The 25,997-nt window shown below is 39.5% G+C and overlaps 1 protein-coding gene, 1 long non-coding RNA gene and 1 pseudogene across 12 annotated transcripts in view; 1 reads left to right on the forward strand and 2 right to left on the reverse strand.

Annotated features, from left to right (window-relative positions):
• PDE4D (phosphodiesterase 4D) overlaps positions 1 to 25,997 on the reverse strand; it is a 1,400,346-nt gene that overhangs the window by 916,952 nt on the left and 457,397 nt on the right. For 9 of the 10 annotated variants that reach the window (XM_038530654.1, XM_038530652.1, XM_038530653.1 and 6 more), the window contains one exon: positions 14,643 to 14,872. In XM_038530654.1, coding sequence (XP_038386582.1) covers positions 14,643 to 14,872 — 230 coding nt within the window. Of the gene's footprint in view, positions 1 to 14,642; positions 14,873 to 21,262; positions 21,412 to 25,997 lie in introns of those variants that run through there. The other variant, XM_038530659.1, reaches the window with a different exon arrangement.
• Positions 3,669 to 5,706, reverse strand: LOC102156515 (annotated as a pseudogene).
• The window catches only part of LOC111094478, a 113,305-nt gene continuing 109,006 nt past the window's right edge, over positions 21,699 to 25,997 (forward strand). The window contains exons 1-2 of one of the 2 annotated variants that reach the window (XR_005355564.1): positions 21,699 to 21,905; positions 22,978 to 23,119. This is a non-coding gene — a long non-coding RNA (uncharacterized LOC111094478). The remainder of the gene's footprint in view (positions 21,906 to 22,977; positions 23,120 to 25,997) is intronic. The other variant, XR_005355565.1, reaches the window with a different exon arrangement.

The raw sequence follows: 25,997 nt of genomic DNA on the forward strand, positions 1-25,997 counted from the left end.
CATATACCAAAGGATCAATAAACATTTGGATGAATGAAACTGCAAATAATCATGAATGCAATTTTAAGGTAATTTTACTGAATAGATAAAAATATATTTTTAAGAGAAATCAATATGAGAGAAAAAATAACTACAATCCTGTTACTTGAAAAAATGTAATTACTTTCATGTTACTTTCCCATCCTTAGCTACATGCAGGCATCTATTTTGCAGTGCTATAACTTTAACACAAATGTACTTGTGTATTTTGCTTTTCTTTTCAAAAGGCCCCAAGCACTTCCATGGTACCATATAGTTCTCATAATGATCATCTTAATGACAAGATAATGGTCCATGAATGTGAATTTTCATTACCATCCATTCACTGTTTTTGCCAACTGCAAATAATGACTTTCACTTACAAAGCAGTTTTATAAAAACACTAAATAAACCTAAAATCATTAGCCCTCACTTCAGATTATTCAGTAGATACTGAATAAAATACACCAGAAGTTATAAACCAAGATGAGATAATGTGGGTTCCAGTCTTTGTTACAGTTATCCTCTGAAAATCAATTAACTTTTATATTTCTTCTTAAGACAAATGGAGCACTCTCTGCTTGGATCTCTACATAGTAAAATACCCTTTGCTAAGGCATTTTATAAATATGATATACTCCACAATTGCTAAATTCTAGTCACAAGTACTATTTCAGATGGTGAGGATAAAAACAGGGAAAATGACCTTCACTAGGTCACAGAACAGAACAAAATGAAATTGTGTTTGTAGAGGCCTCATACCAGGATTTTTAATCCCAGGTCTTAACCATACAGCTTTATCAAGCAGATTTAAGTTAATATTATCATCAACACAGTTTTCTAGAAGATAAAATCTGGAAATAATATGTAATATCCAAGTTAAGGGAAAAACACATGTGCCTTTCTGGTGTTTCACTTTACTTTAGTAACCCAATTTACTGAAGAAAGGTTTCTACAAATACTATTTGTCTACATCAAATTCAATTTCACTCTAGATTCCACTGCTACAATTAGCAGCATGATGAACTGGAATAACACTTGAATCCCAGCAGTAGTATTTAAGAATAGTTAAGAAAGCAGTATTGAGACAATGATCATTTCTGATAAAGGAAATTCTCAAGAGAAAAACCCAAATGCTAATCCAAAATACCTAAGTTGTTCTTATAACTGGCAAAACAATTAGAGTTAAATATAAAAAACCCAACTGTTTAAAATAGAATAATACTGACTGAAAAGATAATGCACATTTAAAAAAATAAGATCCTTCACCATATTCCAGAGCCTATAATAAATCTAGGGCACAGCTGAATACCATAAAAGATGCAAAATTCTCCAAACACCACAAGCTGCTGCTATTTCCAAAAGATGAAAGTCCTGAGAAACAGAACGCCATTGTGAACCTACTTATTTGGAGTAGAACAACCCCCATGGCCTTCCTAAAAGACTCAGTAACTATGCTACACTTCCCCTTCCCTGAATCTCTGTCAAAGGACAGCTGGACAGATGCCTGAAAATGTTCTGGAATTCATCTATAATAATCACACCTCAGAGAAATACCTGAGATAGAAACTCTTCCTCTCCTCTGTGTTCTTCCAGTTCACTATCCTCACATTGCTCTGTGATTTCTCTCCCCTGTCCAAACCCCCACTCTTGTTATTCCTAACATCTCCAATTTTTTCTAGAAATCTCTTTCCATGGTAAGCAGACTTCCATTCATCACAGGTACCCCTGCATGCTGCCTTCCTTCAAACTTGGTCTTCACTGAGGATGTCCCTTCCCTGCAAGGCAACCAGGGAAGGGGAGGCTGCTCTTGTTCTTGGTGCCCTGTGCCCCCTCCCTGAGATGGTTTTGTGCTCTCCCAGTTATTCACATTAACTTACTAATTGTTACTCCTCCGCTCCCTTGTGAAGCCCTCTTTTGGCATCCATGCCAATCAACTCTGCTTCATCAATGACTTTTGCTAGTCTCCCTGGTCACTATGTACCATTTTTTGAAAAGCGTCCACCATTTTAGCACCTGGACATCTTGAGTCTTTATGCTTGACCTCAGTGTCCACATGGAAGAATCACCCCATGGTTAAATCTCTCAATTCCTCTACTATTTCTTTCCCACTACAACACCCTCTTCCCTAGCATCCCTCTGCATCATGAAAACATCTTATATGACCCTCAACACTCAAATCATAACATAAAACATGTTGTCCAACAAATATAACTTCCTATTCTTTCAACCTGTTCAGTTATTCTAATCTTGCCTGTTTGCCATCACAGAGGCCCCTAGAGACCTTGAACTCTTTCTATATCTGTATCTTCTTATTTCCATATCTAGTGTAGTTGCCGCAATACATTCACTCTCTCACAAATACCTTCAATTCGTTTTCCCTATTTTTCTTATTCCGTATTCTCACTTTCCAGTTTTGGATCAAATAACTGTTTGCCTTGTTGGTGCTTATACCTTGGATGCTCAGCATTACTAGAGAATATTCCAACACATGTTGGTTACAAGAAAAAGTAATGGTAATGATTATTGACTGTGCCTTCAATATGATCCACAGCTCTAAATGATCTAACTGATGCTAAAATTTTAGTTACGGGGGGTACCTGGATGGCTCAGTGGCTGAGCATTTAGCTCAGGTCATGATCGTGGGGTCCTGGGATTGAGTCCCACATCACAGAGTGCCTGCTTCTCCCTCTTCCTATGTGTCTCTGTCTCTCTGTGTGTGACTCTCATGAATCAATAATTTTTTTAAAAATCTTTAAAAAAGTATTAAGAAATAAATTTTTAGTTACTGGGATACAAACACTGCTTCCTCTTGTTCCAAGATTGTGTCCCTATTATTCTCCATGCTGAGAACCATCTCCTTTTAGGTCCCAGGTAGTGTCAGTTCCTCACAAGCCTGCTCCCCAAAGATACCCTATATTATTCTGCATGTCCTCGGTTATATTCGTACTTTACATCTAACAAATAGGATTGCAGTTGCCTGTTTTCTTGTTTGTATGCCCTACTAGTTCTAAACTCTATGACAGAAGAGACTATATTGAAGAGACTATATTGGTCTTGTTGAGCTTTCCATCTCCAGTTCATAGATCAGTATATAGCAAATAAGAGAAACCAGCTATTTATTAGATAAATGTGTAAGTGAATATATAAATATGTGATCAATGCATGAGTGTGTAGATGATTATGTTCATCAATACAACTTGTAGTTATTCTTATATCTACAAAATTTAACTCAATTCTGTAAAATATGTGGGAATATAAAATAGTTGATTTGAATTAAATCATATTAGAGAATTAAAAATAGCCAAAGTCAAATGTTAACTGGGACAAAGAACAGTTAGTAGAGGAGGAAAGATGGAGAACACTGCTGAACACTCCCCCAAAAAAGAGGGAGAAGTTCCAGAAAGTCAGTTGTGAAATATAATATTTATGTATGCTAAAATGTATATTCTAAATTTTATTTATATATTGTAAATTATATATTTTAAATTATTTATATATACTAAAGTTTTGTTTTTTTTTTTTCCGGAAAAATGCACAACTTTCCTGTTAAAAGCTGTACTTCTCTTTCTCTCTGGCTACATTGGCGATTCTCCAGTTAGTTCAATACTTTAAAGGCTGCAGCAGCATGCAAAAGAATTTCATTTCACTGTTTTTTGTTTTTTTAAAAAAAAAGTTAAGAAAGGTCTCCAGGAGATGATGAGTTTTATTGTCTTGTCTGGGTAGAGGTTTGATTTGCTCTCGAATGTTCCAGGGTGGAGAAACTAGGAGAAAGCACAGGATGCAGAGGTCTATTTGGTGTAATTTTCTCCCTCGTTCTCATCTTCACCATCAATGGAGAGAGCAGCATACTTGCTTGCAGAACTGAACTTGGAAGCTGGATTTTCTTCAGGTTTCTTTGGCTCAGGTGCAGATCGGGAGTCTTAATCCTTTTTGCCGTCTTTCCTATCCGGCTCCTTCCAGTGGTCTTTGTTCCCTCCGTCTCCTGGACCACAGCTGGAGTTCCCACTGTGGCCTTTTGGGACACTCACCCCATCTACTTTGTTTTCATCTGCTTTAGTGAAATGAAATTTAGAGATGCCTCTCCTTGCTGGTCCTTCCTCCGGGGCTGAGCCGGGACTGCTTTCTCTCCACCACTCGTGGGGGACTTTTGCTCTGTGTCCGAGCTCTGAGATCGGGCAGGAGGGTTAGAACTTCGCTTCACCCAAGCATTCTCCTTTGGTGGAGGGGCTGGCATTACCTTCAGAGGCTGTTCAGATTTGGGTGGCTTAGAAGTTGGAGAGTGACAGTCTTCCTCCTTATTCGGTGTTTTATTTTCTAGAGACTTCTCACTCTCTCTCTCCTTCATGCATCCTGGTCTGACTTACTTCTGCCAGTTGTGGCCGAGGTTCCAGTCTGTGATGACTCACTTCCTGTCCTGGACCGTTCCCGTTCCTGAGTCTCTTCACTTCGCCAGCTTGGGTGTCTCTCTCGAGGCCGTCGCTCTAGTTTTGGCTCATCCAGCTGGTGCTGCAGCTTCTCCTGCTCCTTCTGCAGCCGCTCTTCTACTTCTCACTCTCTAGCAGCTGTGTCAACAGGCTTTGCCCCTCCAAAGATAGAGGCCGCTCGACGAGACTGGGAGGTGCTAGCGGAGGAATCATCTTCCTTAGGAGTACTCCGAGGCTTTAGATTCAGTTTGGGTCTTTGGGGGGGACCTCTATCATCACGCCTATAGTCATCCCGAGAGTAATCATCTCTGGAGCTCCAGGACCGATTGTCTCGCCTGTCGTATCTGTCTTCATAGCGGTCCCCGCCTCCTCTGTAGTCGTCATCCCTTCGGTACCCACTACCAAATGCTCTTCTGCCACTGCCTATCCTGGAATCGTAGCCTCTGTCATAGTCTCGGCTGCCTCGGTCATTATAGCGATCCCGGCCTCCGTATCGGTCCATATCTCGGCGTGGACCATCACGATACCCATCCCGATATCCATCACGGTATCAGTCTGAATCGTAACGGTCTCGATCCTTGTCTCCAAAGCTATCATCACCTCTCCTAGGTGGGTAGTCATCGAAGCTGTCCGTGGCAGGACGCTGTATCTGTTTTGTCAGAATCCCGATTTCTATCTCGGCCAAAAGAATGATCACCCCTATCTTTATCCTGTGCTTGATCAGCAACGTCCACTCGAATTCTCCTGTTACCTAGAGACTCTTCGTTGAGGCTCAGGGCACTGAGCAAAGAATCCAGGTCCTCAAACTCAGCGTAACCAAAACCTTTCCACCTCTCTGGATTGCTGGGTTCACGTGGTAAACGCACTGCACTGATATTTAATCCTCTAAAGAATTCCTTAATGGAATCTTCTGTGACATCATAGGGCAGGTTCCCTAGAAAAGCAGTATAGGGTGGCGATTTTGGAAGACGGCTCCGGTCGATATTGGGTTCCCGAGCAGCCCGTGGAGCAGTGGGCAGGATGGAACGGTCAATTGGAGGTGCTCTATACACGTCATCGCCATTACTGTGCCAAGTGGTTGAAACATCTCCTTCCAGGCCGTCTGTTTCATCAGCCCAGCTGACTGGTTTGGGGACATAGGTGCTTCCTCCCCCAGTCCCTCCACCCTCAGCCAGAAAGTCTGTTAGGGAGATAGTGTTCCCCTTCTTCTTCTTCTTTTTTGCTGAGGCCGCCATGTTGGGAGAGGGAGAGAGAACGCAAAGGACCCGGATGAGGCGATCACGTCTTTACTAAAGTTCTTAATTTCCATGCAAAGTTTCCACATAACAAGGGGTTTGTGTATGTATGTGTGTGTTTATTATGACATTTAGTATTAGTTGCAATTTTCTTAGGAATCACATTGTTGTAAGAGTCAGAATACCCTGAGACAGAACCTTTCTGGAAATGTGGGCAAAGGTCTTACCTTTTCCAGACTCAAAGCTACCAACTGCAATTTAAGTGATGCCAATCCATTAAAGCCAATATATCATCCAGATAGATGATATAAATGACATCAAACAGCTTAACAAAATGGCATGCGACTTTGACTGAATTCCAGAAATTTGGAATAGCTGTAAAAATGCCTGGCTCTATCTACTATCTTACAAGTAGACAGAAGATTCTAAACAAATGTGATAAATAGGTATGATAATTGATATGGAAGTCCCAAATTGTTAGAAAGAATTCTAACTAACTAGCCAGGATTTTCAGCAAAACCAAGCCAAACCAAAAGAAAGCAAACAACATTAGAAACATATAATTTTCATATAATCATAATTTTCATATATGAGAGAGAGATCATATAATTTTTCTATAGCTTCTTTTCTATATATAGTTTTATTTTCATGAAATCTCTTTGTCCTTTTATAGTGCTCATTTGTCAGGGGAAGGGAATTTTTTATATCTTTATCCTTTCCTAAATTTCAGCTTAACACATTTTTCTTATTCTGCATTTCTTAACGTCAATATTAAGTTTGAATCAGTGTTACATGAAAGCCACTCAGGGTGCTTTCACCTACTTTCTCATTCATGAACACAATACTGCAAGTCAGAACAACATGACTTTTAAAGAATTTTAAACTCCCCCTAAACATTTCAGTGATGAATAACTCTGGATTATGTAAAGACGGTCAAGCAGGGAGTGTTTAGGGGAAACAACCTATCTGAGAAGCTGAAAATTATGATTCCTAGACAAAAATAAAGTGCTTTATTCAGCTCTACACTCTGCAGGTCATAGTACCATGGTCTTCAATCAACTTTTAATAGGAAAATAAATGTTTCACTGGGCTCATTTTGGGGATACATGGGATTCCCAACCAATCTATACTATTAAACAAGTAAAGGTGGCGTAAGAAAGGTTTGGAAGCAGGAACCACATGCTCTGATGTGGTAAATGCAAAGTCACCACTCTCTTTAGTGTTTTTTTTTTTTTTTAAGATTTTATTTATTTATTCATGGGAGACACAGAGAGAGAGGCAGAGACACAGGCAGAGGGAGAAGCAGGTTCCATGCAGGGAGCCTGATGCGGGACTCGATCCCGGGACTCCAGGATCACGCCCTGGGTCGAAGGCAGGTGCTAAACTCCTGAGCCACCCAGGGATCCCAGTCTTTAGTGTTTTTAAGAACACAAGAGCCTGGTGACATAGAAACTTTGACTACAAAAGTAAATTCACCCCTGGAACGTGTTACTTTACTGACATACAGATATAGAGTAAAATACTGTGGGGTAGTAACAGTATATTTGAGGTATCCTTAATTAGAATGCCAGAAAGTACTACGAAAAATGAAAAGGCACCATAGTAGTCTGAAAAATGAAATTGGAGCTTGATAATTACCTTATTCTTTTATAAATTCAGGGCATGACAAATATCATAAAACATTCAGAGATTCTATGATGTGGGAGGAAAAACAGTGTCATTTAGCTATTTATTTTAGGTTAGATCCAAGAATTGCTACTCATTCTGAAAAAAAAAAAGATGTAACTTTTCAAGATACTATATATTAAAGATACAGTGTTCAGTCTGCGAGTCTAATTTTAATCTTGAAAATCACTAATTTTTTTTTTAAGATTTTATTTATTTATTTATTTATTTATTTATTTATTTATTTATTTATGAGAGAGTGAGTAAGCAAGAGAAAGAACATGAGTGGGGGGAGAGGCAAAGGGGAGGGAAAAGGAGACTACCCACACTGAGCAGAGAGCCAGGTTAAGGCTCAATCCTAGGACTCCAGGATCAATACCTGAGCAAAGGTATTGACTTAACCAACTGAGCCACCGAGGCACCAGAAAATCACCAATTTCAAAGAACCTATCAGATAAATCTCTCAAAAACTGAGCACATATCCAATATGAAGGCACAAGTCTTGTAGGTAGACTGTGAAATACAACCCTTTGGCTTCATAAATCCTTCGATCCAAAATATTCCAAATACAGAATGTTCACTGTTAATACCTTCTTCATTTAAGACCAAATTTCAAAGATCAGGTACGTCTGCTTTAAGCTTCTGTTTTTTTGTTTTTTTTTTTTTAAGATTTTATTTATTTATTCATGAAAGATAGAGAGAGAGAAAGGGAAGCCCAATATGGGACTCAATCTCAGGCCCCGGGATCAGGACCTGAGCCAAAGGCAGACACTCAACCACTGAGCCCCTCAGGCTCCCCAAGCTTCTATTTTTCTTACTTTTATTTTGTTTGGATTTTGACTCAGTAACAAAATATAGAAAATTACCTTTTTTATGTTCACTCTAATGTACTGTATGTACTCAAGAACACTAGATGATGGGTAGTTCCTCAGATAATCAATGTATAACTGGCATCCAAGACCAACTCGTCTGTGTATGGCACATAACTCATGGAAAGATTTCTAGAAGATCCTTGCAAAATGAAACCTTATTTGACTAAAGTAATCCTTCACCCTATGTTGGGGCATTTATTTCCAAGAATGAGCATTTCTTCCTTTAAATTCTGAAATTCTGGTCATTTTCTTCTTTTCATTTTTATTTTGGAACATAGTAATACACATGCACACGGTGTACTTCTCCAGACAAGTAATAAGACACCGGTAATGAGAAAGTGTTTCTAATATTCTCCACTCATGCATATCCCTGCATATACATCCATTCAGGGGTGTGTCAACATGTCACAAGGGGATAACTTGCTCCTTGGCTCTCATTTTATTATAGCTGATACAGCAGTGAAACACAGCTAGAGAGATTTAGCACTACCTGTCCTTACCAGCCCTCTGCTGCCTCAACTTCCTACCTGTGCACAGGGAGCAGTATCCACACGCGTGGCAGGCTAAACCCTCCTCAGAGCATCTGGGGGTACATGGACCAGCCAGAGACAGTAAGCCAGGAACAGAGGTACAGCCAGGGAAAGCTCCTAATTCCTCTTGAGTATTCTGGCCTGACAAATCTGTAGAAGTCATCAAGACTTGGTACAGAGATGTAACAAGGAAGAAGTAAAGAGGACCTCCACTCTCACCCAAACATAACTGAACAGTACTGGAAAACAGGGCAAGTCAGTGGACAAATACCAAGAACAAGACATAGACCTATGGTTTTCTTATTGGAAACTACAAATTCAACAACAACAAACATGATGTGTTCTAATACTTTCCCAAATAAGTGTAGTGGTAGTAGTAAGTGTTATTACATAATAAGTACTTAGAATGCTAAGTATTTTATCCTCGCAACAAACCCATTAAGTAGGTACTTCCACTATTCCTAGTTTGTCCTTGAAAAATTAGAAACCTAATTTTTTAGGTTTCTAATTTTAATTAATTTTCCCATGGTCACTGTGCTCATAAATGGTGAAGGCAAGAAGGATGCAAATTCAACCTGTCTGCCTCTTAACCACTTACTACTTTGCTGTGGGCCACCACAAACATACTGTCATTTCATTCTCAATGTTTCTTTGCCCGCTTAGTGCCTGGATGCCCCATTTGTCATCATTCAATATTCAAGGGATAACTGTCCTTGTCTCTAAGTAAAACTGTCCTGAAGGTTAAGTGTCATTCGTATTACCTGCTTTCCCTTTACCAAGCTGTGTCCATTTGCCCCTTCCATTTTTTTTCTCCACCCTACGCACTTCCCTCTTTTCCTGTTCACTGTTTTCCCCTTCATCTGCTTATTCTTTCTCCTTCCCCCCTTATTCCACTGTCATCTCGCTTATTCTCATTTCCTTGACCTCTCACTGTTACACTTTTCCCTACACACACACACTTATGCACACACATGCACTCATTTTAGAGGTCCTTACTATTACCACCATTATAAGCAAACAGAAAGTAAATATTGAAGCCATGGTCTGGGAGAAAATATTTATTTTACAATGCATATATCTAACAAATGACTTAGAGTATATGTCTAGAATATAGAAAGAGAGAGACAAACCATAAGAGACTCAATCATAGGAAACAAAATGAGGGTCACTGGAAGGGAGCGGGTGGGAGGATGGGGTAACTGGGTAATGAACATTAAAGAAAGCATGGAATTGAACACAAATAAAAAATAAATTTATTATTAAAAAAATAATAATAAAAAAAGGAAAGCATGTGATGTAATGAGCACTGGGTATTATATAAGACCAATGAATCACTGACTCTACCTCTGAAACCAACAACAGGTTATATCTTAGTTAATTTAATTTAAATAAAATTTTAAAAATAGAATATATGCAGAATATATAAGTCAAAGAAAAACTGAATAAATTTTTAAATGGGCAAAGCATAAAATACCTATGTGTTCAATAAATATATTAGAAGGTAAATAATATCACTACTTACTCATCAGTGAAATATAAATTAAAACCATAGTGAGATACCACCACACATTCATCAGAATGGATAAAATGAGAGAGACAGAGAATATCAAGTGTTGGTGAGGATGCAGAGCAAATGGAACTTCCAAACATTGCTAGTGGAAGATTAAAATAGTATATCACTTTGAGAAAACAAAAATAAAAATGTTTACCTATGACTCAGAAATTCCACTCGTAGGAATACAAGAGAAATAACTGCATATGTCCACAAAAAGACTTAGATACAAAAGCACATAGCAATATTATTCACAATAGCTACATGCAAGAAACATCTCAAATGTCCATCAACAAGACAGCATGGAAAAATAAATCATGGTATACTCATAAAGTGGAACAGTGCACTACAATAAAAAAGAACAAACTATTGATACATACACCAACATGGATAAACATCAAAAAAACACTGCAAGTGAAAGGACAAGCCAAACGCAAAGATCACACTATACAAACCCATTTATATGATGTCCAAGAAGGGGCCAAACTAATACACTACTACATCGGTGTATAAATATATAAAAATTTATCAAGATGTATATTTAAGATTTGCATATTTTACTGCCTGTGAATAGTCTCTTAATAAAAAGTTTTTAAAAAGTAAATGGAGAGAAAACTATCTAGCAGAGAAATATGAAAAGCGATGACCTTCCAAATTACTTCTTTACCAAGGTCACAGCATCTCAAGCCCATTAAAAAGTGTCCCTCTTACTTCACTGAGAGTCAATATATAGCTGTGAAGCCTGTGACTGTACCCCATATGGAAAACTCATAGATACATTCAAGGTTTTCAGGATCTTAGGTCTGACAGTCCTGTTTTGTCATCCTTTAAAGTTATCTAAAGGTTGAGAAATCACAGCGCACACAAGCTAACACCTCAGGCATACCTAAAGAGAGTTTTTAAATGGCATACATTTGAATGTATTCATATTGCCTAGTACCCCCCCCCAAAAAAAAAGTAGAATTGTGGAATTGTTCATTTAAAGAATCCCTCTCGAACTCAGTCCCTTGACCCAGGTACTTCATAGGGAAGCTAATAGCACCATCCCTAACACTCATCTCTTCAGGCCCAAGTTCCCTTCAGAAACGAGTTACTCTTGGGGCCACACTTTATCTTTCTAAAGAGGTGGCATAAGTCTCTAGACGCACTGTGTGATACCAGACAGAGCAGGTGTCTGGTGTGTTGATACACCAGAATTAAGAGTGCAAAATAATCATGTTAAGAAAGTAAGAAAAAGAGATCCAAAGGATATGGAAAGCCTCCTTTGCCATCAAAGATTTCCAGTTACCAATGTCTCAGTGTAGGTTGACAGTGGGACCTGGGGGGCATGCTCACTTTTAACAATGGGGAACTGAAACAACAGAGCCAAAATAGTCTCAATTCCTCATGAGCCCTTTCTGGGAAGATAGCTGGGGTTTTGATTAACTGAAATGACTACAGAATATAACCCCTAACTTTACCTTTTGCTTCCTTTCTAAAGCTTAGATATTCCAGAAAAGTATACACCTCATTTTTATATTTCTCAAACACTCAATTCACAAATAGTTTTTGCTTCAGAAGGTAATAACTATTCCTTTAATACATTCTTAGTTTATGTTTCTTATTGGTCACTCTTGTCCATGGATTCTCCTGGCTGCCTTCAGGCACAGATAACTTTCCCTGGTTTCACCTCTCTACAAGACATATTTTTTTTCTCCAAAATAATGAGTATTTTACAAATGGTAAGCACCATTTCACTTACACTTGATTCTTAGATTCTTACTAGGAAGGAAAGAAACTCTAAACCAGGAAGTACTACCATACAGACGATTCTGAACCTATAAGTTCTTTGGCATTTAGGGGCTAATTGTTTTTAGCAACACATTAAACTTTAATTGAGTTTGTCTTTTACCTGAGATTTTTAATTATACACATTGCCACATAGAGATATATTAGATATACTGCATCATATTCTTTTAATAGCAGATGATATAATATAAGGTTTGAATGAGAAATCATGGCCAGCCATCAATTTTTTTGAGATACCAAAGTTAATTGAATACATCGCAGGCTTAAGTTAGTTTAATTTTAATTATAAATAATCTTTTCTTATTCAAATGTAGAAAAAGCAGGACAATGATTCTAAGATAAACCTGATGTGCAGCAAAGAGTTAACATCAGGCCTGTGACTGTTATCTTTAGAAAAGCTGTAAAGGTGGGCCCTAGCTGGCATCTAGAAACTTGGATTCCAGGAGGGTACCCACCAGTCCCTAAATGGTAAAAGTGTTCACTGTGCCTAAACTGGTTCTGCCAAAAAATCTGGTTTATGCTGAATGACTGCTTTCCTTCTGGGAATCTGAAATTTAGCCACATGCTAGCTAGAGGGTGCCTCCAGTGACCAGCCTCCAGTAAAAATTCCGGGCACTGAGTCTGTTTTATATTTTGCGGGTTTTTTAAAATTGTGCCAAGAACATTTAGCACGAGATCTACCCTAGTGATAAATTTTTAAGCATGCAACACAGTATTGTCCACTATAGGCATAATGTTGGACAGTAGGTCTCTAGAAAGGATTCATTTTGCATAGTTCTAACTAAATACCCATTGAATAGCAATTTCCCATTTCCCGTACCCCAGCCCCTGGCAACCCAAATTACTTCTTTACCAAGTCTACTGTTTCTATGAGTTGCATTATTTTAGATTCCTCATGTAAGCACTGAGTCCTTCATAGGTTTCTCTGCCAGAAGGCTTATCTGGTGATACATTTCACATGTGCTGTCACAGCTCATTTCTAGAGGAATTAAGTGCATCCTGTTTGACTGAGAATAGAGACTCTCAGAAGCTTGTGTCTGGATTCCTCTCGATTTTGCCCCATGTGCCTTTTTCTTTGCTGATTTTGCTTTGTATTCTTTTGCTGTACTAAACCTCACCATGAATATGACTATTTCCTGAGTTCTGGAAGATCATCTAGCAAATTATGGAAACTAGGGATTGTCTTGGTGACCTCTGACACCCCTGATATCTGGGAATCCTGCCCTCTACACAGATGAACAGTAGTGGTGTTGATCCCAAAGAAAGGGGAAATCAGTTTTTTGAAACAGTGTTTTTCAAAGAATGTTCAGGTCAAGCTGCCATATAAAATTCCCAAATGCTTTAGTGTGTTTGATGAATAGGAATACACTCTTCTTTAGATATATAGTTCAACAAAAACTAAAACCAATACCCAAAACAACTAAACAAATATTTCTTCTTTCCATTACTTCAAAGTAAGAATTTGCTATATTCTTATCTAATAGTAATTTCTTTATACCTTTTAATAACACAGCCCCGTTGAGCTGATCTGTAAAAATTCAAACAACTAAATTCAATATCTTAAAGAACAGTTAATGGGAAAATTTCTCCTGATCACAACTTTTCTAACAACTTTTAGGAAAATCCAGAAGTATCTTCTCTAGACATGCCTTAAATTTGACAGAGAATGGGGGAAGAATCACACTTGTCACATAACAAATTGTTTTTTGTTCTTGTAATCTTAGCAAATGCTCTAGAGTGTTTCCAAGTATGGGCCACTGGCATCCTCCTTACTTTTCTATTCAAGCTTCTTAAAAATGCAGCTGAACAAAACAGCAAATAAGGGATGCGGCCATTATCCATACTTTCTTTCACAATTTTTTTTAACCTAGTGATGTTGCTTTTAAAGGGTAAAAACTTTACTGGTAAAGAGCAGAGAGAGAACAAAAACGTAAATACTCTGCAAAGTTGGAGATATAAATGTAATTGCATGATTAAGACGGTGACTATGTGTGATCCTTCCATATGTACTAATCCTAAATAAAACCACCTCACACTGGGATCTGAAACAGTATTCTGGTAAGTAACACCTTGAAATGCCAAAGGCCAAATTACTAGGCTCATGAATATAAGTGCATATTTCTTTTGATTCTAATTACAGGACAATCTATTCTTGATTTCAAATTGGCTTTGCATCAGTGAACATTGCCTACTGTTTCCAGATATGTATGTCTATGTGGTAATTTTTCCATTAGTTCTCATTTGTTAAGAATATTTTTATTAAATCACATATGACCAATATTAATTTTCCAAGTCGAAGTCCCCTTTCCTAGACACTTATGATCATTCACCAATACCTTTCCAATCCTCTGTGTAAAACAATTTGACTAAAACAGCTTCCCCTGCAGAGACAGAGACATTACCTGAGGAAAAAATCGCCCTTCTTTCTTGTGACTCTAGAAACCCCATTTTCTTCCCACTCAAATCAAGCAATGAGCCACAAAATCTCAAAAGACCAAAGAAAACAATCACCATCCAAAATACAAGATGGGAAAACGTGGCCCAAAGGCACTCACCCACTGGAGTCTGCAGAAGTGATAGCAATCAGTGGTAGAATCTTCAGGGGAAGGCTGGTTGGTCTTGGAATGTTCTCTGATTCGCTTTTCAAGTCTGCTTGTTCCAACTGTCTGAAGGCAAGAGGTGGGAGCTGAACATTGCGGCAAGAAAGTCTCCGGACGAGATAGGGTTCCATTCCTCGGAAAGGGTCTTCCTCTTCATTACTGGAATGCAGGGTTTCCTCAGAGGCCTAATGCAAGGGTTGAAGAAAGTACAGTTCTCAAGAAAAGTCCCAGCACTGATCAAATACATAATAGCTGTATACTTTTGGAGAAAGAAATTAAGAGAAAAGTATACATGAAAAATGCTAACTATGAAGCAACAACACTAACAGAACAATATTTGGTGCAAAGATTAGAATAACTGAAATCTAGATTTATTTTTAAAACAGTAAATTTGTTCACCAGTATATTTAGATATGGCTCAGTTGTTACAGTTAACTGACATCTCCAATAATTTTAGAATCTATGAGCTTTGTGTGTGAATTCTATAAAATCAAGGGCAAATCAAAATATTTCTCTACTTCTATAAAGTGATTTACAAAAAATTCACATATATATCTCGACATACAACATACCTATATACCTACATGCCTATGAAGAGCAAGGAAGAGAATGAGTCCTATTCTTTTTCTCCAAACTCAGGACCATATTTGTAAAACATTTTCATGTTATGTGTTACTTGGATGAATATTCTGTGCAAACCTTTATAGTAAGATTTTGTGGAATTAAAAAAAAAGGACATGAAAAGAGAAGCTGAACACCCAGTAGAGTTGTTAAAATCATAGCTGAATTTCACAAATTAGATCTTTATTATCCACAGGCAAAGGCAAATCAAATCTAAAATAAAGTAGAAAATTTAGTATTTTGATCCTAATTGGAAAAAAACATACTGTTACATGAGCACTTTTTATTTCCCAGAGGTTGGACAGTCTATTCTAACAATGCTTATATGCATGGCCTCAGAACCATAGTCTTCAAATGTTACCAGGTAACATGCTGGGTTTTAGTCTTTGTGTTGCCACTTAGTTGTGTTCTTGGAGTGTTGCTTAATCTCCCTGAGTTTTTCTGTTGTTGTTGCTGTTGTTTTTATTAGAAACATAATAAACTGCATTCCTCATTACCTGCAATGTGATAATCATAAATAACAATCTTGTTTCCTTCTGAGTTTTACAGGTAAAGAAACTAGCCAAGGGAGGCAAAGTACTTTTCCCCAAAATTAGCTCGTCCATTATAAGTTAAAAACTGACTTTGAAGAGTTCATACCTAGTTTAGAATTTCTATTGTACTCCTTATTATACTGTCTTTGAACAAGTAAGGTTGGTTCTCCATTTGAACATTGAGGGTAATAATTTTTATTATTATTATCTCAAGGTTATTGTCTGGAACAGAGATATGAAGTATTCAAAGCACTACTATCTGGCACAGTTTGCACTCAACAAAATGGCAGCTACTATTATTATAATCCAGGCTAATTTCCTTTATATTCTCACAGCACTATGCTGCCTTTTATACTTCCTTCATCCATATGAATTCCACATAGAAAATGTCTTTTCCTGATTTATATCTTTAAAAAATGTAAAAGGACATGCAGTGATGTACTCTCTTCAGCCTTTGGTTTTATTATCTAATTTTATGGATAAGTAGAATAAAATAAGAGCACCAAAAAGGTAAAGAATATGTCTAAGATAAAGTCAAAGTTCATTTATTTCAAATCCTAGATATGAAGATTCAGATTCTGAGAATCTGTGCTCTGTTCTGAGGAATCTTCTTGATTTGTAAAACAACAATAATAATAATATCTTTAAAAAAGGAGCGAGTCCTGACACTTCCAACAACATAGTTGGGCCTTAAGAGCATTATGCTAAGTTAAATAAGTCAGAAAAAATAAATTCTGTATGATCTCAGTTACATGTAGAATCCGAGAGGAAAAAAAAAAAAAAACCTCATAGAAAAAGAGGTCCAATTTCTGGTTACGAGAAGCAGGGGTAGAGGGAGGGGAAATTCAATGAAAATGGTCAAAAGGAACAATCGCCCATTATAAGATAAATACATAGTAGGGATATAATGTACAGCATGATGACTTCAGTTAATATTGTTATATAATATATATGGAAGTTAACAAAGTAAATCCTAAGAGTTCTTATCATGAGGAGATTTTTTTTTCTTTTTCCTTTTTGTATCTATTTGGGATGATGAATGATAACTAAACTTATTGTGGTAATGATTTCACATTTGTAAGTACAAATTACAGTGCACCTTAAACTTATATACTGCTCTATGTCAATTATATCTCAATAAATCGGGGAAAAATTAATATTAATGACTAATATTTGTTGAGTCCTTGTTAAATGGTGCTATGTTTTACATATACCAATTCATGTAAATTTTACAGAAATCCTGAGTTAGGTTTTATTACTTTTCCCATTTTGCTCAGAGAGAAACAGAAACCTATAAAACAGCATGCCTTCATCACACAGCTACATGGTTAGTAGGGTAACTATTCCAGGTTGCGTGGGACCTTCTGATCTTAGCACTGAAAATTCCATATCTGGGGAAATCCCGCAGGCCAAAACTAGGATGGCTGATTACCCTACAGGTCAAGATCCAACATCAAATCTATTTTTAGTTAAAGGTGGAGCTATTAATAACTATGTTTTTTTTTAATTTTTATTTATGATAGTCACAGAGAGAGAGAGAGAGAGGCAGAGACACAGGCAGAGGGAGAAGCAGGCTCCATGCACCAGGAGGCCGACGTGGGATTCGATCCCAGGTCTCCAGGATCGCGCCCCGGGCCAAAGGCAGGCGCCAAACCACTGTGCCACCCAGGGATTCCAACAACTATGTTTTACTACCTCTAACAAGTATGGTATGGCAGGGTGCAGATACTAGAAGAGAACACATACGAATTGACCAAAACTTAATAAGCTTTACATTTTCATTAAAATAATAACAACAACAGAACTGAGATCAGGACAGCTTTACATAAACACTGAAAATTAATGATAATCCCTGTTTATTAAATCAGGAGATAGAGCTTCCAGGCCCAACTTTGCCACTAATTACTTTGTGGTGTTAAAGAGTCACTGAACCTTTCTGGGCTTTAGTTTCTTTAGACATAAAGTTGAGAGATTATACAAAATGAAACTTAAGGCCACTTTCATTTTTGAAACAGTCTGATTTTATAATGGCCAATGGCAAAATCAGTGGGTAGAGAGACGGCAAAATCAGTGGGTAGAGAGATGGCAAATACAGAAAATAAAAGGTAATATACATCACATTTCTTGCTTTTAGATTGAGAAAGTGAGCCTCTGTGTTTTTGTGAAGTTCTGTGTGTTCATCTAAGGACATAAGCACAAACTGAACCCACATCCTGGGATTGCTAACAGGTCATAATTTGCCTTACACGTTTCTTAAGAGCAGTTAATGACTGAACTGTAGAGATACCCTTTTTCAGGATGAATATGGAAAAAGAAGAACAAAGGATGAGTCTAGCAGAGCTGAACACTGAATGCAACTGGCCTAAGCTAATATATTTTTATAAGTGCTGAGCTGCCCACTCTGACAATAGCATTGCTACTGCAAAAATGCTTTATATAACCCAGGCTATCTGATGAAAGACTCAGTGTTTGTGACATTCTCTTTTAGAGAAAACCTTGAGAGGTAACCTCTTTTGAGAGAACAACCTCTATTAAAAATAAAGTGTAGTATTTTTATCCTGACAATAAAAATGTTAAAACAGCCCATGTCTATATCCTAACATTTCCACTCAAAAAACCAGTATGATAAATGGCTCTTTAAAAATTCCAGATCAGTGTGTATCAATGACATTTCAAAAATAAATAAACAAGTTTATCTGGTAGAAGGTAGGAGGTTAAATGGCCTAATTTGGGAAAAAAAAATGTAAAACTGACCACCAGAACACATATATCTTACTGCTGGAAAATGGCATTTTTGCAAAGGTTGGAGGGATAAGATAGCATTTATAATATCCCTAAGCCATTATTTCTCAAAATATGATGCTCAAATCCCCTGCATGATAATCACAGATGGTGCTTGCTAAAATTCAGATTCCCAAGCTGTATTTCAGATCTGCCTAATCATAATCTCTATGACCAGGGCCTGAGAGTCTGAATAAGGCCCCAGGATGACTCCTGTGCACTAAAACTTGGAACTAATGGTTTTGATATTTTAGACATAGTCCAGTAAGACTGGCAAAGATCCAGGTACAAAGAGATTCATTCCAGCTTATTTGTAATAATGAATAACTGAATGTAATCTAATTGGCTTAATAAATTTTGATTTATCATATTATAAAATACTATGAGGTTGTTAATGCAGGATATGTGATTATAACATTGACGAAAAACAGATTAAAAGTGGCCTTATTTTTGTAAAACAATGCTAAAACAACAAAATGAAAAATCAACATACTATATTCATAGAAAAATTCTGGAAGGATATATTCCAATTCTCCAAAATGGCTTTTTCTGAGAGATGGCATTAGTGGTGATTTTCATATTTTTATTACTAGCTCCTATATTCTCTATAAAAATGTATTATTTGGGGATTAAAAACTACAGTGAGAGTCTCCATAATAAAATGAAACAACATTCACCTTATTATTAATGGGACTCATAAATACCACTTAATTTGCTTTAAGACATACAATATCAAAAGAGAAAAAAACACTAAAACTTTTGAATGAGTGACCACAAACCTGTTACCTTGAAACAAAATGAAATTGTCTTTGGTAACTAAACCATTTATTTGGAACAGCTGACCAAAAATAATAATAATAACTTTGAGATAATTCTTTTCACTGTTAGGACAAATATGTCTCTGAAAGGCATACCTAAAGAAAATAATCACATGATAATTAACATAACAAATGAGTGAATACTAAGCATATTGTCATCATTATCATTATTATTTTCCTTTCTGTTTCCTTCAGCTTCTATGCAGGGTATTTAATTAATTTCTTTGTTCTCTTTTTTTCCATCCCAAAGTACATAGCAAATCAGTTTACAAGGCCCTAGGAATAGAAACATATACATAACTAGTGTTAAATAAATCGCTGTGGTTGCTAATAATCTCATAGTTGTTGATGTTGTTTCACATGTGTATATAAAAATGAACTTTTCAATAGAGAATTATCTTTCAATGTATATACAGTGGCATTGTAGGAGAGAATGTTTCTGGGCACACAGCAACATCCCCTTTCCAGGCTCTGCTGGAGGCAGTTGTAGACATACCAGGGGTGTGTGAATTACAAATCAAGGAAATGTATATCACTTTCATACCTGGCCCATAAAACCTGTGAGTGCAACCCCTTGCCTTAGACTGAAGATCATGGAGATAAAAAAATGGAAGTCATGGCTTCTAAATCACTCTTCAGAGGAGGGCCACTGAGCAGTCAGAAACACTTAATTTGAGCTACATGAGCCACAAATAATTTTTCATTCTGGGAAGCCACTAAAATTTGGGGTTTCCTTATTTATAGCTGGTGCTATATTATATATAATCACAACTTGACTCTTGGGGTTCCAGTTATCTTCATCGTGACATCATTCTTTTTAAATTTTTTTTATTGGAGTTCAATTTGCCAACATATAGCATAACACCCAGTGCTCATTCCACCAAGTGCCCCCTTCAGTGCCCATCACCCAGTCACCCCAACCATCAGCCACCTCCCTTTCCACTACCCCTTGTTCTTTTCCCAGAGTTAGGTGTCTCTCATGTTTTGTCACCCTCACTGATATTTTCACTCATTTTCTCTCCTTTCCCTTTATTCCCTTTCATTAATTTTTATATTCCCCAAATGAATGAGACCATATAATGTTTGTCCTTCTCCGACTGACTTCTTTCACTCAGCATAATACCCTCCAGTTCCATCCACATCGAAGCAAATGGTGGGTATTTGTCATTTCCAATGGCTGAGGAATATCCCATTGTATACATAGACCACATCTTCTTTATCCATTCATCCATCATTCTTCCCTAGTAAATTTCTCAGTTAAAAGCCGATTAAATGGGCAGCCCGGGTGGCTCAGCCCTTTAGCACCGCCTTTGGCCCAGGGCGTGATCCTGGAGACCCAGGATTGAGTCCCACATCGGGTTCCCTGCTTGGAGCCTGCTTCTCCCTCTGCCTGTCTCTGTCTCTGTTTCTGTCTCTCTCTTTCCCTCTGTCTCTCATGAATAAATAATAAAATCTTAAAAAAAAAAAAAAAAAGAACTGATTAGGTATCCACGATCTCCAAGTTCCCCGTTGGGCACTGGAAATGCAGGTGCCTGAGGTACTTCCTTTCCCTTAAGTGCTTAAAGTCCTGTTGGAACACAGATAATAGAAAATCACCAGTAGAAAGAGCAAGAGAGCTGTGACACAGGACTTAGGGCCTTCCAGGACTACGGAGGGAGGGCGACACAGGGGACTCGGCCCCCGGGGAGTACAGAGGGAGGGCGACACAGGGGACGTAGGGCCCCCGGGAGTACGGAGGGAGGGCGACACGTCTGTGCGAGAAATGGGCCTTGGCAGAGGTGACCCCCCAGGAATAGAAAAGGGGGACGTCGGATTCTGTCACCTGCCCAGTCAGTTCTGCTGCTGCCACAGCGGGATCCGCGGCGCCCGCCCCCTCAGCCTCCTCCACCGAGGCGGTCCTTCCGCGCCTCTCTCCTCATCCCACACACGGCTGCTTCGAAACCTCGGGAGCCGCCAGGGTGGCCGCCGGCGCACGGGGGCGGGGGGGGGGGAGGGGGGCGGCCGCCCCCGCTAGGCCGGGCTGTGCGGTCCCGCGGCGCCTCCGAGCGCCAGGCCCCCACCCCGACGTCTCCACCGCGCGAGGCCCCCTCAGGCCGCACCGGCGAGGACGCCTCCCAGGGGTCGGCCCGAGGTCATGACCTCCCGTGACCTCCGCCCCCCGTCCCCCGCGGCCCTCTTCCGGGCGGGGCGGCAGCGGCCGGCAGGGGCTCCCTCCCGGCGGGGCGGCCGTGGGGGCGGCGGGGCCGCGGCGAGAGGAGCCGGGCGAGGGGGTGACTCCCGAGCGGCTTCCTCAGTGGAGCGGGCAGGGCTCGGTGCCAGCGGGCTCCGCCGACCACTGAGGCTCGTTGGAGACGTCGAGGCAGGTCCTGTGCGTGTCCTGTAAGGTCCCCCGGGCCCCTGAGGGGACGACGACGGCGGCCAGGTGCCCATACTGGTGAGAGGGAGTGTGTCTCCAGGAAACAGAGGTTGGTAATTTTTGTTACTGTGGGGTGGATTCTCCCCTGTGGCCAAGGAAAAGCCAAGGTGCAGCAGCCCGAACAGTACGGTGGAAGCCACAAAGATTGCAGCATACCGCCATTGGGTACCATCGGGTATCCCAGGACACCCAGGCTGCGCCACCAGTCGGAGCCAGACCAGTCACTGTCCTTTAATGTGAGAATAACTACACAGCTTTGGGAATATCCATCCCCTATCCCTGGTATAACTGGATTGATTTCATTTAGAGTGATACTTCTCTTCCCAGCATACGGATGTCTGTCTGCATGCTCAAATGTCCACAGGCGGGGTGAGCCAAATGAACCATCCCAAACTTTAGCATAGCCATCTATGGCTTATGGTTTTGTTTTGTTTTTTTAAGACTGATTGATTGATTGATTGATTGATGGGGGGGAGGGGTAGAGGGGGAGTTAAAAACTTAAGCAGACTGCACTGAGCGCTGGGGCTCAATCCCACAACCCTGAGATCATGACCTAGCAGAAACTAAGAGTCAGCCACTTAACCAACTACACCAACCACCCAGGTGCCCCTAACCATCCATGGTTTTGATGGTGGTATTTTTAGGACCCTTCTGGTCAACAGTTTGATGTACAGTTTGAATGAGTTAAAAAAAAAAAAAAAAAAAAGAACACGCAGGCCCAGTTACCCAGTTATTGATAGTGTGAACCACAAGTCAAGTTTCTGGATCAGTATTAGTAATATTAGATGAATTAAGAGTAAGAGTTATTATTAGGTTGTTATTCCTTAATATACTGCTTTAAGGCCTTCTAATCCCCTTTCTGAAGTGGTTATACCCACTGTGGTAATTCTGACAAACTAGAAGGTGGCAGCTGTCCACTTACCCAAAAGTTGGATTGATTGCTTTGCCAGACATACAAGTGGGCTCATGCTAGAAAGGTATTTCCATCAAGGTGCCCACCTTGTGACCAGACACCAGAAGAACAGCAAAAGTCCAAAGCTGAAAAGATAGCTATTTACTAGGAAATCGTATGGGAAAATATTCACCGTGTATAAAAATTACATTTGTGCCCTGATCATTAGGTGTTAATGTGGCTGGAGCTTCAAGAGTTTGAGCTCGTTGTGTTTACGATGCCAGGGGAAGGCAGCACCGTCAGATGCGGAGAGATGGACTAGGAGCAGAACTTACCAACCCAAGATTTCCGTCTTTTTCTTTCTTTAAATGGTGTGTGTTCCATGCCAATATAATGTGTTTCAAGGAGTACAGCTTACAGCCGGACAATGGAGTCCCAGTTGAACTTATGTAGCTGCTCCTCACCTAAAGGTGCAAAGTAACCCATCCATCCTGGTAGGACATTCCATTACAAATTCCAGTAGAATACACCTTCCCAAGGTGTGATGGGGCTTGATATCCTCAGCAGTATAACATGTCAGTCCTCAGTAAGAGTCGAGGCGATGGCTGTCTCCCACAACTGCCATATATTTACAGCCTCAAGTGTCTCTACAAGGGTCCTCAATCAGGCAGATGGGGCGATAGGCCCTAGGGTTGATCATTCAAATGTTTTAAAGCCTAGGACAGCACTTTAATCCACCCCGCCAAAGTGGTTTTACCTGTTAGTAATTTAATTTAGTATTCCATTATTCCTTTTTACTAACTCTGTTACTTGGGGGTTGAACCTCCATTCAATATCACATTCCACATCATGACTTTGGAAATGGGACCCCTGATCATTGTCTATTTGGTGAGGGTATCCACTGAGTTTCTCTAATCCCCTAATAGTGGCAGCCTGCTTTGCACAGCAATGGAGGAAAGCTTGGGTTAGCATAAATACAGTGTCCACACAGACAAGGCATATTTAGAACCTTTACTTGGAGGAAGGGGCCAGTATAATCAATTTGCCAATTCCTCACAAAATGGGAACTTCTATGGATGGCTCCACACTTCTTCGGCAGTTGCCTTAGACATTATTTAGAACATGCAGGACATGCTGTCACTGCATTAACCAAGTTGCTGTATTTCAAAAGTAATCGGACATCCTTGGCAATATGCAATCCCACCAAGTGCTATAGTGGCTGCTCTTTCTATGACCCAGTCTGCTGTATCTACTAAAGGGTAAGTTGCATCTACTAAAGGGTCAGTCGGTAAAGTTTGTACCCTAAGCTAGGACATCAGTTTCCTGATTTCCAGGGGTTATTATTGCCTTGAGTCATATAAGGTAGAAGACCGTGAAGGCTACCTCAAATTCTTGTAGGAGAGCCCAAATGCCTTTCACCTAACCTGACCCTACAAGGGCTTATTCATGATCATCTACTTCTAGGCTTCCCATTGTCTATAGCATAGGGTTAATCCCTTTATAGTAGACCAACTGTTTGTGCAAAGGGTTAATTGCCAGGGATCACAAGTGATAACCAACCAAACTGCTATTAGTTTAGCCCACTGGCTGCTGGAATTGTTTCTTTCCATCCAGATGGTGTCAGTGTTGGGCTGAATAGTGACTGCAACCCATGTGGGTGGGTTGTCCCATCTGTATAGGAGGCATTAGCAGGAATTTCCCCCACTCTTTAGAGGCCACCACAAGAACAGGAGTGGAGGCATTTGGAGAATCTATATACTCCACCAGACCTATAGCACCCATATTTCTAGAGACAGCGGGCTAGCACACTGAGTATTCCTCTGTTGCAAATAGGCATATTTGCAAGGGGTGGGATACATTCTCCACCCACCCCTTAAGAAGAAGGGGAGTTCATATTGCGATAGACTGTTCCTGCATAAGAGGCTCAACCTGGCGGAGTACTGTGTATGTTCTAGGAGCTGTTGCTCTATGGAGGTATATCTGGAGGTATTTCTATTCCCTTCAGAGCTGGGACCAAAATCCTAGAGATATTCTCTCCTCCTGTTGTCTTTGCCATAGTGCCCAACCCATACAGACATGTCAAATTCAAATGGTAGCCCTGTTTGGAAGATGCCCAGAGCATTAATCTGCTTCATAAGTACTTTTGTTTTCTCAAAGGCAGCTTGGTTGTGCTAATCAGTCTCATATGTGCCCTTTCTTTGCCAGGCAGTCTAAGAGACAGAAGTACTGTGCCAAGGGGGAAATAAAAGTCCTCCAAAACCCCAAAATCCATACAAAATCTCACCTTTTTCAAATTCTTAGGGGTAGGATAGGCTCACAGTTTGTTAATCACAGCTTCTGAGACAATGCATGACTTATCCAACAATACAGTTCAAATACAAAACTTTACAGCAGTTCCTGGGCCTTAAATTTTTTGTGGGTTCACCACTCATCCTTTCCATGCAGATGTTCCAGCAAAATCTGCAGAATATCCTGCAGCAGAGTCAAGTCTTCATATCTTAACATATGATCGTAATCAGCATAATGGATGCATTTTACTAATTAATGCAGCAAAGAAGAACAGGGATAGATCTTAGGTTACCATCCCATGACATATTGTGGGACCATGCAGATAGCTTTGGAAAAGCAGTTGGAAAGTCTACTGTTGCCCCTACCATATGGAAGGAAATTGATCTGTGACTCAGTGGCCAGGGTTATACTGAAAAAAGCATTTCCTCAGCCCAGTAAAGCATGATACACTCCCATGACTGTAGCCCAAGTATCTAAGATAATTGCAACATTGGACATAGTCCTGTAGATGAGGGAGCACTACCTTGTCCAGTTGTGAATAATTTACAATCATCTGCCATGAGCCACCTGGCTCTTTGAGCATCCATCCATATTGGACTTTTGAAAGCATGACAGGCAAGGAATACAATATTGCTTCAATGCAAGTCTTGGATAGTTTGTCCTATTTCCTTGTGCACAGGCAATTTATATCGTTTGACTATTACCACTCTTCCTAGGGGTGGTAGATTTACTGGTTCCCCGTTGATGTTTCCCTTCAGCACTGGTTTTATTACTCTAACCTAGAGGCAGAACTCACCAACAGAGATTTGTAGATTTGATCTCATAGATGTCAATAGCCAATACGTTCCCTGGTATTGGAGAGATAAAAACCTCATATTGTTATAGGTGTAAATACCCAATGTGCAATGTCAAGACCTTCCTGACTGTAACCATTGTCCTCCATAACCATTGGTGATAATG

This window comes from Canis lupus, chromosome 2 (assembly GCF_011100685.1).
Source record: "Canis lupus familiaris isolate Mischka breed German Shepherd chromosome 2, alternate assembly UU_Cfam_GSD_1.0, whole genome shotgun sequence".
NCBI classification, from domain to species: Eukaryota; Metazoa; Chordata; class Mammalia; order Carnivora; family Canidae; genus Canis; species Canis lupus.